The sequence below is a fragment of the Thermobia domestica genome, chromosome 17 (assembly GCF_964235325.1).
Source record: "Thermobia domestica chromosome 17, izTheDome1.hap1.1, whole genome shotgun sequence".
Lineage (NCBI taxonomy): Eukaryota > Metazoa > Arthropoda > Insecta > Zygentoma > Lepismatidae > Thermobia > Thermobia domestica.
In genome coordinates, this window is record NC_137470.1 from 7,139,570 (window position 1) to 7,153,825 (window position 14,256).

At 37.9% G+C, this 14,256-nt stretch overlaps 1 protein-coding gene across 1 annotated transcript in view; it reads left to right on the top strand.

Moving 5' to 3' along the window:
* The window catches only part of LOC145673721 (uncharacterized), a 78,088-nt gene that overhangs the window by 50,332 nt on the left and 13,500 nt on the right, over positions 1-14,256 (top strand). The window contains exon 3 of the mRNA XM_081743433.1: positions 13,422-13,595. Coding sequence (XP_081599559.1) covers positions 13,422-13,595 — 174 coding nt within the window. The remainder of the gene's footprint in view (positions 1-13,421; positions 13,596-14,256) is intronic.

Consider the following 14,256-nt stretch of genomic DNA (forward strand, 5'->3'; position numbering starts at 1 on the left):
AAGGTTGGAGAACAGTCTCAATCACTTCATCAATGCGAAGTTTTTGTTCTGTGACATGCTCCTTCAAATTTCAGGGCCAAGCGAAGCCAAGTGTGGACTGTAAGACGTGCGTAGTTGTACTCCAATGCAACTGCCACAGTCATACTGGCCTTCTGTAGTCTCGTGTTCTCACATTGGAGAAATACATAACAAGCATGTACGTTTCTACTGTTTGGTTTGTCGAACCTTATAAGAAAATAGCGCAAAAAACTTTGTGTTAACAGTTTTTCTCCTTTCAAAAAATCCAGACATGCAATAACCTTTTGTATAATTGCACCGATACTGTCTTTGTTTCATTCGAGTAGTGGTTCATCCATGACTCTTCTCTTGTAGCGATGTATTGCAGAAATCGTAACTTCATGTTTTTACCGCTGCTCTCGACAAATTACAACTCTATCAGATTTTAAATTATTTTAGTTCTTCCGGTGCTATCGACAGATAAGTTTATGAAAAGTGAATTAACCTCTGACGATAATATCGAAGAAGAGTTAACGATCCTTATTTTGCATACAGGAGGAGCTCGCTGTAGCGCTTCAAAATCACATGTTTGATACGGTATGGTTTCACTTGCAATTACACTTTTTGACAGACTGTCACGAGTGTCACTCACCATAGATTCAGGATCTTCACTAAAGCTTCTGCAAACCAGATGATCGCGCTACAGTCTGTTCTCGAAACATCACAGTCAACGATGAATTTAAGCACGTTTTGGATTTTCTTTCAGTAGAAATTTCATTGATCATATGCTTAGTAAACTGGTCTGATGGTAGCCTTTTAAAAAGCGTCAAAAAAGAAGAAAATAGGTGGTAATTGTAACTTTCACCATTAATCGTCAGCCATGTACTGTTGACTTTCAAATAGTTATTAACGAAGTTCCCTGTTTGACTGTCTGGACAAAACCTGGATGCTCATTTATGCTCCTTGTATTTTTGAATGATCGTAATGTATTCATTTAATGATAAGAACTCAAATAAGAATAAAAAGATTTCTTGAAAATTTAACCAACTTTATGTTACAACTGCATTAAATACTTTATTCATGTCGCTCACTTATAACGTTAGGCTTACTAGTTAGGCCTAACGACATATAAATTTTCCCACATATATAACATCACACTAAAACCAATCATTATCAAATTGTAAATACAAATGTGTACTTTTATACAATCTATAACTCCATTAGAAACTGATACAAACAAAAACATATTTATAAAATATAGAACCATGAACAAATACTCGATACATTTCAACAAAAACTATATAATCTGAATCTAAAAAATCCACATAATACACTATCCTTTTTTCTTCTTTTAAACATCTTTTCACTTTTGCTATGTGCAGATACTTGTTACGGCACTTATATCCCAACACTTTAAAAACGCTAAAAAAAACAGTAAGTGTTTTTTTTTCTAAAAAGTGCTAAAATAGTTTAAAAAAAATTAAAAGGCGCTAAATAACAGAAAATTTTGAAGACTGTACCATAATGCTTATTATAATCTCAGTGGTAATTCTATGATACATTAATTTCCTTGGCTTGGCACAAACTAAAATTTTCCGCTCTTTACACATTTAGCATTTTTATTATTACTAGCTGAACCTGCGCTGTCTACTCAGCGCATCGTTCTGTTATGACCATAAATCTCCTTCCCACTGTGCATATCTCTTTACTCACACAAGTAAAGGATAGGAGACTTACAAAGGAAGTGAATTGCTAGGTATAGATGTTGGAGTAAGTTTGCAGGAAATTTGTAGAAGTAACACGATGTCAAGTGGATTTTTTTCTAATAAATCCATATCCGTCTGGGTTCGCCTTATTGCATCTGTTGAGGCCTTTGAAGTTTCCAGCTTGCAATAGGTTTTGCCATTCAGATTTAAGCAAAGCGCCTGCAACGTCCGTCAACCCGCCATACGTGACTTCTCTACTGGTTGCCTAACACGTAGTTTCGGCCTGCAACAATATTAATCTTATGGGTTCAAAACGGCCCTTAAAATGTTGAATAGAACAGTAACGACACGGTTTTTGTAAATTTGAATGAGAACTGCACAATCTAGGCAAAATTTGGAATCAACCAGTGAAAATGACACGTTTCTAGCACTTGTGGTTTTCGAGATCTCATTGTCGAAAAGATTGCGCAAAAACATATAAACCTAACCTTCTAATAGATAGACTAGCTGAACCTGCGCTCTCTACACAGCGCATCATTCTCATATGAGCATAAATCTCCTTCTCATTCCTCACAACATATGTACATGTCCCTTTACAGACACAAGTAAGAGACGTCTTGATTTAAAAAAAAAATCGGCAAGGGGTATCATAAAGGGGAGATTTTTTCGATTATTTTTTCTCAATATCTCGCACCGTTTGCAAGATTTGAGCCTACTTCCGTTTGGAGTTTCTAATTCATGTATGACCAGTGTTTTCTTTCTTCTTGCATGCAGTATGTAATAAGCAAATACATTGCATATACAATTAATTATAATGTCAATTATATATGGTGTTCATTGGGCAAAACACTCAAAAAATAAAGATTTATCTTATACTCGAGAAATGGTTATCCTTTATTTTTCACTATTATTTGGTCATTCAACAAACGCCTGAGACATATACAACCCCAATATACAACGTTGTGGTGTTGGAATGTATAACGCATAGGATATGATGCTTGAGTTTTTTTTTTTTTAATTTCAACGCTTCCAGTGTACCCTAAAAAATGTAATAAAGAAATAATGGCCATGTATTTTTTTAATATTCAATTAGAACTGGACAATTTACGCAAAATTTCCAATCGATCAGTGAAAACGTCATCTTTCTAGAGCCTGTAGTTTCAGAGATCTCATTGTCGAAAGGATTGACCACAAACATATAAACATAGTTTAAAAGAACTCGGAAGATGGAAGCACAATTCACATGCATTGATTTTAGAGAAGGCTTATTAAAATACAAAGGCTTTGAACAACAATTTTATATTGTAAACTTTATGAAAAAGATATAGTTAACTAATTTAGACTATTTAAAGTACAAATACTTAAAATGTTTGTCTCTGTTAAACGTGAAATCACACATAACCGTAAATAAAAGATTTGAAAGCCAAAGTTATAGGTTGGAGCTCAGGCGTTTTTAAACAAACCATTCTCACCAGCTGTGACGTACCATACGTCAAACCAGCTGATTTTTGAAATCCTTTCCACAATCCTGGGACTTGCTCGTCAGATATTCGCTGAGCAACAGCTATCAGACTTATCTCAGCCAAGGGTAGCTCGTTGCGACACGTATAAACTGGGGCATTTCCTCACCTAAGCCACTATTCGAATGGGTGGCTTCTACCTGCTTACCATACCTCATTAGTTGTTTTGTGTGCTCATTATCATGGCTACTGGGCCTCACGCTTCTAATCTTTCCTTGGGCCCCTCCGCTCCGTCTGCATCTGCCGACAAGCGAAGGGAGAGCTCTAAACGCACAACACGTAATGAAGTTCATCCGAATCATCCTCAGTCACCTAAACCAAAACGCCATCACACACTCAGCGAATCATCTACTGCATCTGATTCATCTCATCACATGGACGCTCAAACTTCTTTCACTTCTGTTAAACCAGCCATTTCTACATTTCTTCTTACCAACTATGATCCTCAGTATCTTGATCTCAAGAAGTTGTATCATCGAATTGTCAAATACATACCTCGCACGAACATCGCACAAATCATTTACACCCAGAAAGGCATAATTATTAAAACGCCAGACGACCAATTTGCATCTACCCTCCGCAATACTTATTCCTTTGAAATATTTGGTAAAAACGCTTCTATCTCTAAACTCAACACTCCATCAGCCAAGCAACCACCGCCACCACGCAAACAACCTGCTTTGTCAGTTGTCATCCGAGGTGTTGATCCGTCCTTTACAGATGAAGAAATCAGTCAGGAACTTCAGCTTGATGGACATTCTATCATTAAATGTATCCGTATCAAAAACGCACAAGGAAACACCTACATGGTCCGTGTCTTAACCAATTCTCACGACACCATAGACTCTCTTCTCTCGAATGGCGCCTTCATTTACCGCAAACGTCATCGTGTCGAGCCTTCTCGTTCTCCTGCTCCACTTCCTATGCGGTGTGAAAAGTGCCAAGTATATAACGATCATCCGACCGGCGCATGTCCAAACCAACTCAAATGTGGATTCTGCACTGGCCCTCATAGCACCCGCAATTGTTCTAACCTGAAAGAAACTCCTAAATGTTCCACCTGTAATGAAACTGGACATCCTACTTACAGTTACAAATGCAAGGCTAAACCTACTGCGGATCCATTCAAGCCCGAATTAACGGTACCATTAAAACCGCATATCACTCAATCAGCTTCTGTTCCTCAAGATATCTGTCAACCAATTACAATCACCCAATTCTTGTCTTTTCTTACTGTTACTCTCCAAAACATTCATCCGCTACTTCGCAACCATATTCTTTGCCAAGTCCAACAAACTGCCAAAGCCATACTTAACATCAACTTCACTGCTACTTACTCTGGCCAAACTGTTTACTTTCATTCAGATCCGTTGCAAACAGAAGTTTAAGTCACTCTCCGACAACATCTGGTTTCTTCACATCATTATGGACATTACTTTTCTGTTTTTGAACATTCGTTCTTTACCTCAACATAAAATCTTATTTGAACAGCTCCTCTTTGAAAAACATGTTGCGTGTTTCGTTTTGAACGAGACACATCTTAAGGCCCACACCCACGTACAGCTGCCAAATTATACTATGCTTCGACATGATAACTTGATACCAGCGAGGAGGGCAAGTGGTGGGGTCGCCATAGGATTTTCACCATCTCTTCCTTTTCGCCGCACTACTCTTCCCATAACTCCACTCCCCGAGCATCTAGTTACTACTTTATACTTCAAACAGCTCAACATCACTGTTGCGACCATCTACATCCGTCCTGGACATCCTCTTCCTTATCCGTTCATTCAGTACATTTCAGATAACTATCGTACTTACATCATTCTAGCGGATCTGAATTTTCACAGTCGCACTCCTCGCCAGCAACAGGATTTCCGCAATTACCTTCTAACGCATACTTCAGGACACTTTCTTCCGATACCTAAGCCTACAAGACCTTGTAGTAATACAACACCAGATGTTGTTATCACTTCTCTCAACCTACAGACTCGGTGCACCTTAGATGTCCTGGATCCTCTTGGCAGTGACCATGTGCCAATTCTTCTGACCATTACAAATCCACGTTCTGCTTCTCGCACTACTCCTCCACCCCCACGCTCTTATCTTCTGTTCGACAAAGCAAACTGGAACGGTTACCGCACCTTACTTCAAAACCAATTAGCAAATGTCCCGGATCCCGAAACAGAAGATGACCTTTATATCGCATTAGATACTATTACAGCTTCCATCCACACTGCCTCAGCCCAACATATTCCACATCGGACCGCACATGTTTATAAACCAGCTCTTCCTCCTCAGTATCTTACACTTATCAAACGTTCCCGGGCACATTATCGAGACTTCACTCACACTGGTAACCTTGAGTCCCTTCGTCTCCACCGTCAGTATCAACGCACTGTTCACAACTACCTCGTTGCTTATAAACGTCGTCGTTGGATCACTAGCTGCAATGATCTTTCCACCATCACCCATCCTACCAGGTACTGGAAGCGATTCCACCAACTCACTGGCCGATCATCTCGTACACCGTACCCTCTCTTAGCTGGAGACGAAGCTCTCGCTGACGATACTGCTAAAGCAAATGCTTTTGCCGATTATCTTCAAGGCATTTTCACTCCTCTTGCACCTGTCCCATCAATACGCCGTCATCCAGCAGAAAATCTCAATCTTTCTTCACCCGATCTCCAACCCAATTCCAACCACCATTTACCTGCAAATAATTATCTTACTGCCCCTATTACGGTCGAAGATATCCGCAGTACAGTCGCCAGAAAACGTCAGTCGGCTCCAGGCGCTGATCGTATCTCTTACCGACATATCAAAGAGGCTCCCTATGTTCTTCTCCATTTACTTTCAGTTATTTACACATTTATTTTGCGTACGGCCTACATTCCGACTCACTGGAAATCATCGATCACTCTAATGTTTCCCAAACCAAACAAACCTCCACATGATGTCTCTTCTTACCGGCCTATTCAGCTCACTCTTGTATTCAGCAAAATTCTGGAACGCATCCTTGTCACACGTCTACATCGTCATCTTTCCGATCATAATCTTCTTCCTCTTCCACAAGCTGGCTTTCGACCTTCTTATAGTATCAATGATCAGCTTCTGCGCCTTACCACCCATATCACAATGCAGTTCAACACATCCAAACCTTCCTGCCTTGTCTTATTCGATTTGGAAAAAGCTTTTGATAAGGTGTGGCATCTTGGTCTTGTGTACAAACTCTTCTCTTACCGCCTTCCTCTGTGTTACATCCGTTTCATCTTCCACTTTCTTTCTTGCCGCCTTAGTTATATATCTATCAACAATCACCTCTCGCACCCTATATTTCTCCATTCTGGTGTTCCTCAAGGTTCCTCACTATCTCCGTTATTATATCTGTTATATGTGGCCGACTTTCCTATTTTGCCTAGAAATATCAGTTTATATCAATTTGCGGATGACACAGCCTTTCTCGCCATAGCCAATACTATCCAAGAGATAAACCGAACTCTGCAGATTGCTATTGACACATTTCTCTCATGGTGCAATCACTGGCGACTGACCCTAAATGCTGCTAAAACACAAACCATTATCTTTCTTCCTCCAAACAAACGCTCTCGCGTGTACCGCAACCCTGCTAACTTTCATGTTCATGTCGACAACGTTCCTCTTCAGCCTCAAAACACCGTCACTTATCTTGGTATAGTTTTTGACAGACATCTTAAATGGACTGCTCATCTCAGGTCCATCTGCGTCAAAGCCTATAATCGCCTCAACCTTTTACGCCGTATCACTGGTACTACCTGGGGATTGAACACACATACCTTATTAACCACCTACAAAGTTTTTCTCCGCCCAGTTCTCACCTTCGGTTTTACAGCCTGGATAGCCGCAGCTCCCTCATTTTATACCAGACTTCAAATTCTTGAACGGCACGCCCTCCGATTAGCTTTCCGTATCCGCCTTCCCAGCCCAACTCATGAACTCTATGATCGCACCCCATTTCCCCACATACTCTATCACCTTGAAACCCTACGCCTCCGCTACATTTCAACTCGCTTTCAAACTCATCATCCCCTCCTACTAGACACGATGCATCACTTTGCTTTACACCCGACCGATGTCCTTCTCCGTCATACCCCTCTTTCGCTCCTATTTACCTTGTACCACTTCTCCTTACCACCTGACAGTCCTGACCATCTTTTCATCACAGACTACATCACTGACACGGCATCACCTTGCATTATTCCATCTTATGCACAGTAGTCCTCTTGTTTAACTGGGCTTCCCCTGTCTCCATCAGATCCGGAGTTGCCCCCGGATCAGAAGATAACACACATCTGTCTTGCTAACAAAACCCGTTGCTGTGACGTCTTGTGCACCTCATTACCATTCATTCCCATCCACCTTCAACTATGATTATGGTTAACGGCCATAATGTCCAACCCTTCTCATACTATATGATATACTAGTCTGATCTGAAAATGCTCCAATATATTTATGATGATGTAAAATAAAATGTTGAAATAAAGTTTAATAAATCTACGAGTACCCATCCACAATTTTCCAATCCCCATCATTCCTTTACTCCACTTCCCGATATAAAGGGCGGTACCCTTTGGGCGGGAGCTAGTCGTCTACGACTAGCAAAAAAAAAAAAAAAAAAAGCGTTTTTAATTGCTATTGTAGCATTTTAATAGATAGATTATTTTCGTGTTTTAACGTTCTTAAAAGTTGATTTTTTTAGGTTTATATTTTTTGCGTTGTGTTGTTTTGAAGTGGGTTACTTTTCTTTTCAAGGTTGTTTAATTATTACACTATTTTCTCATACCTCCGCTTGTTACCACGGATAATGCTCTTTTCGACCACTGTTTGAATATTTTAAAATTTTCAGTTTGGACATTTCTGGACCTTAAACTTGTAGTTACGACTCACAATCTGTCATCGGTAAAAAAAAAAAAAAAAAAAGTGTTTAAAACTTACAATTCATTATTAAAACCGATTGACATTGTGGAGTGCAGGGGAGGAAAAGAGAAATCTCCGTATGGAAATCATATGCAAACTTCTCTCTTCCTACCCCTTTACTTACAGGAATGTTGTATCATACTGATTTAAGATAAAATTAATAAAATGCCAAATAAAATTATAGTGATTAGTAAACTTTAGATAAAATCCATAGAGCTAAAATATAATTTCACATAATTTCCAATCACATTCATATAAGTGTGAGTTTCTTATTTAAAGTCCTGTAGTCCCTTTCGGACTGACTTTGATATGTGGACTTACGCACGAGTTATCTGCCACCTTAGTTTATCAAAATAATAGATGTGTGATTATCTTCGGGTAAGTTGAACATCTGACATCAGAAAGGATGGAACCCAGAAGACCGGCAAGAGAACAGAATTAGTACATTGGTACTTACTATACCTGTTGAAACTCAACTTAGAAGAACACAACTCCAAGATAATTGAGTTAAAGCACATTTATTCCGTTTACTCACTATTACTGAACGTCACTAGTAAAACATAACTATGCACAGATATTTACATTTCACGAATAAAAAATATCCTGGCATTCTCTCACATGTCTTAATTATAAAGACTTAACGAAATTAATATGGTAAAAAATAATCACTTTCTGATATGCATTTATTCAACAGTCCTCTTCTTGATCTTCCGGAGAAGTCTCTTTGTTATTCCACTTCTTTTGTTTTCGTAGATGATATCCTTTGCTATCATGGGGAAGAAATATCCCTTCTTCTTATTAGTAGCATTTAGGCTACATTAACATCTTTCTTGCCTGAGAATGACGGTAACGCCACTAACTGAAATATGCATTTGTATCTCTTAGAGTATAAATAAAAAAACAAGAATTTTAGGAATGATCCGAAAATGGATCAAAAGATTGCGGTCTTGCCCAAGAATTTTAGGAATGATCCAAAAAAATGGATCAAAAGATTGCGATCTTGACAGACATTTGTACACTTTCTTAATAAAACTATATTTTCTTTAACAGTGAAATTATTAATCTGGCTTAAAGATTTGAACTTACACTTTATCTGTATTTTTTCTTTTATTATAAATAGAATCTAGTTCTTTTTTTTCTGTGAATATAGGTAAAATAGGGGAAGTCGTGCTTCCCAGATAGTTATGTACCAGGGGACATAGCATCTACAGCTCTCCTGAATTTTGTACCAATTTTGCCTTCCTATCACTGAATTAAGTTTTCTATATTTCATTTGGGTAACATAAAATAATTTCATATAGAGAGAAACAACTAAAGTGGGAGGCAAAATTTGCTATTCGTTTATCAAAGTATTTCTTTTTTCTTGCTGACATTTTGACAGTATTTCTTGCTTTCGCATAAGTGGAAGTAACAAGTGGAAGTAATATATTTAAGATACCTATGTGTTGCTTCTACATTCTGATCACTTTAATTTATTATGCACTTTTTTCGTTAAATTTACTTTAATTTATAAATAGGGCGATCCAAGTACCAAGGAACACGAATTTTCATGTACCAAGGGACAATACATTGCATATGATAGCTATTTGATGTAGCCTTAATTAACTTATGGATTTGTTTTTTTTTTTTTTTTTTTTTAAAGAAAAACAATATGCCTAGTCAAATACTTATTGCATGCTATTTCAGCAAACAATGTAATAAAACCACAATATTATTTATTTTATATTGCATTATATTCCTTGTATTTAGAAGGTTGCTTGACAATGCAAAAATTCCCATTCTATTGAGAATGTGGAAATAAGCTATGGTTTCTGTATTGTACTTATAATTGTTTAATTTAACAAACAAATTAGTTGGCAATAATCGATTATCATCAGGGTTGTGGTTGTCTCTAGGTACACTCCGAATCAAAAAAAATTGCGACAGCTAACGCCGTGCAGCTGGCCACCCAATATACACATCCTTATCTCATAATCGTGTCTGGTAAAGAGACTTCCTCTCTCTTCTCCTTTCTTCTCTCCCATACTAAAATTAGCCAACAACATGAACGCAATTCTAATTTCAAACTACACATGTATTAGTATCGATAAAATGGAACAACAAAACCGAGACGAAACAAGATTCATAAGTTAATTTAGGGAGAAACTGAAACACACACAATGAGAAATGGAAACCAATGGATGTCTATTACACACAGGTTCAGAAATGAGACAGAGAGAGAGAGAGAGAAAGAGAGAGAGAAGACGAGAGAACAAGAAAAAGAAAAGGGAGAACAGATAAAAATGTGGAATTTTAAACTTCCAAATGGAACAATCTAGATATATCCTTTCTTCTTTTCAGTTTTAACCGCCTAACGGGTTTTGGTAACGGAAGTCTCATATTATTGTTTACATTAAACATATTGATTGATTATTTTTATAATTATGCTTGATTGCCATCTCACACTAATGTATGATAAACTCCAATTATTATTTCTTATTATTAGTTTCAATTATAAAAACGGCCTCTCCGCAGAGCTGACAGAGACAGAGAACGTCAGAAACAACAAATACGTGGTAATAAGTTTTAAAAATATACACGTCTATGACATATTTCACAATTAAGAGCCTTGTTAGGTCAAACACAGAATCCTGAACACTTATTTCAGATTTCAACTATTTTACAAAGCAAATTACTTCCATCGGAAACGAAGAACGAATATCACAACTGTAAGTTGTTTGAGGTATCTATGCTCTTGTTAGAATTTCATCATCAATGAGATGAATTATATTGGCAGGAAACAAAAAGGAAAATTTGGATACTGTATCACGCATAGATGTATAAATATGAATTTAGTATGTCAAATAGTTTAACATATATGCGCTAATTCTAAAGTTTGATTTACTGTTACTGAGACGACTATCTTCACACAACTCATCGAAATATCATTTGATCTTTTGAATTGTTTGTATCTAAATGATGTCTGAACATTCCACTTTTCACACAGTTTAATTGCTTCTTCCTTCAGAAATAGCCGAAAAAAGGGGAGGGTGGCAGAACATTGCGACTAATACAAAACTGAAAAGCATGTTGATTCGACCTATTAGGAGGCTAGGGTGAAGCCTCCCTAGGAAATGCCGCCCCCTCCTCGTCATAGTACATAGTACATGACGCCCCTTTACATGACTTAAATAAGCGGTTAAAGAGAACACTGAATTATGGTACGAAAACGTACCGTGGATCGTAAAAGGGTTAAGTACTATACAGAGTGGTCCGACAGTAGGTATACAGACCTACATCGATCAAATATGACATTTTAATTGATTAAGTTAATGAATTTATTTGCTTCGATTTTTTTCGAGCCTAAGATGCAAGTGAAAATAAATTAAGAACAAATAATAAAGAAACTAAGCTAATCTGTATGGATAAAAATAAGTAAATGATATAAAATTCCATGAACCGATTAGTACGCGACTGTACATCTACTTTTGGGCCACTCTGTATTAAGTGAGAGCAATTTAGTGTATTTTGACATTTACTTCCAACAACTGAACACCCATCAAAAATCCAAGTGGGTGCAACTGCCCCCTGACTCCTGTGGGTGACCATGACAAGTCGTTTTTTTATTTTATTTTTTACTAACTGAATATACCCATTCTTCGCATGGGGGCTGTATTTGGAAGTCAACGCCTCTGGGAGTACCACCATTCATTTCAGCGACCGCGAAAACTATGGATTTGACACTAATATCGGTCATTTTGGATTACTTTTACATGTCTCGGTATCCCTCCCTTCCCCTCCCCCGGGGTGAGCCCCGGCTCGCAGTCGAATAGGATGAATTTGGAAGTTAATATGATCGGAGCTTCACCATTGATCTCAGCGACCGTGAAAACTATGAATTCGACACTAATATCGGTCATTTTCTACTACTTTTACATGTCCCTGTAAACGCCACCCTGAGACCCCCTGGTTCGAATTTTGACAAAAACGTTTAACTCTGGTCTGGAACCTGAACCAAGGTATTCGTGACTAAAATTTGGTAACTCTCGGTCAATTTTTTTGGTTCCCAAGCCGGTTCCGGTAAACACCCCCTGAGACCCCCTGGTTCGAAATTTAAAAAGGGGCTTCGTCTTGATCTGGGGCCTAGGCCAAGGTACCCCTGACCCAAATTTGGTAACTCGGTCCAATCGTCTGGTCCCCAGGCCGCACACAGACAGACAGCAAACACGCAAACTTTTTATTTTATTTATATTAGGTTTATTTATTTTTGTAACCTTGTTAAATACTGGATGAACATAATTTGTCTATGCTTCCTCCTCAATCTTGTCAATGTATCAACAATCCTTTCTTCAGTTGCTTCTAGGGAAGCCTTTTCTTTTCTTTTTATTTTTTGTCAAAATGTTGTCACATGAAAACAATCACTGGAAAAATAACTTTAGTATAGCATGCTTCGTACTAAAGTGAAAGAAAAATTCCATTGACCTTTCACCTGTTTCTACTAGAAAATCACATCCTATTTAGAAATTTTATATGTAGTTCCGACTGTTCCGTCTTGTGTTTTGATATTGTATTTGCAACAATAACTTTTCAATAATAGCTACCAGCAGTTATAATGATTACAATCGGTTTGGAAACTCTTCAATTAGTTGCTCTGAAAGTATTGGAATCTGACTTTTTACATTGTAAATTAAGTCTGACTTTAAGATAGTTTGATCCCGTTTCGCAACAATGATCTGCTTGTAACAATGGTCATAACGAAAAAATATCGAAACTCTATCTATTCAGTTCTGTAGATACATTTGTAGTGAGTTGTATTACAAAGTTTAGTTGATTTCTGTGTAAACACAATCGAATTATAATTATTTGTTTCATAAACAATGTTAACTCCAACAATGACAAGATCAACAAGATGAAAAATTGATGTCATTCTTTAGTTATTAGTCTGTTCATTTTATTTAGTTCGTTTTCGCTAAATTCTATATTTCTTCACAATTTTTTGACCGACTTTTATTAACATTGGTCACGGTAGCACCATCCATTCAGCTATAAACTAACTATTTGAATTTCCAAAATAACCCGTTTGGCAACTATGAGCAGCTTTCAACAATGCTCCCAAGGGAACTGTGTGAACTCTTCCCTCGATATGTTTACTGGGAATAGTAGTTAAAAATTTAGATCTCTCTACGAGAAAATGAGCGATACTTAGTTCTGTTTGATTGTTAGTTTCTTTCAACATGTATTTGATTGCTATCTTTTCCATTTCTAGAAATTCACCGCTTACAAAGATGTACGGAATTCCAAATGCTACCTGGAACGTATGAAAGAGACTTCTGGAGATTTGAGGCAGCAACTGGCTCTTCTGGAATCTTTACAGCGATCTGTGATTACTGATGCACCCAAGACGTTATATGTGTCCAATATCAGTCTTTCTGCTATTGAGGTAAGTGCTACGCTAATATATGTGGGAAACCGAAAAATGCAAATGTGGTTTCCGAATGAAGGATTCAAATTGCATCTAAAGTGAAGAAGTTTCACTTTTGCTACTCTTTCTTCATGTTTTTGAAGTATAACGAATAATTGAAATATATTATTAATCTGGTGGCTACTCAAATGTCTACAACTATTCGAACATAGGTAGAGCAAAATATACACGGGAATGTTTCTCCCACTACCGAATTTTTATGAAAATCTACTTATAAATGGTGTAATACAAAATCACTCTAACATAAATAATTCACTAACTGGGTAAAGAAAGGCCCAACACCCGAGCATCCGAGGAAGGGATCTCCTCAGAGCTCTGAGCAAGCTAGGTGGAGTGGATTTAGGATCCCTAATGCTCCACGCAAGCAGAGAGGGATTTGAAACGCACAAAGCTTCACGCAAGCTGGGTGGCTGAGGTTAGGAGTCTCACAGAGATCCGAGCAAACTAAGTGGGCAGGAAAGAAGGCCTAGAGCTCAAGTAAGCCAAAGGCTTTGGGTTAGGTTGCTCCTAGAGCACCAAGCAAGCTAAAGGAGTGGAGGTGACCAGCGAAAGACTAATAGTAGTTGCCATAGACTAATAGTCGTCCTGGTTTTGTAGTTGCTCCAGTGTGGCGGTGGCG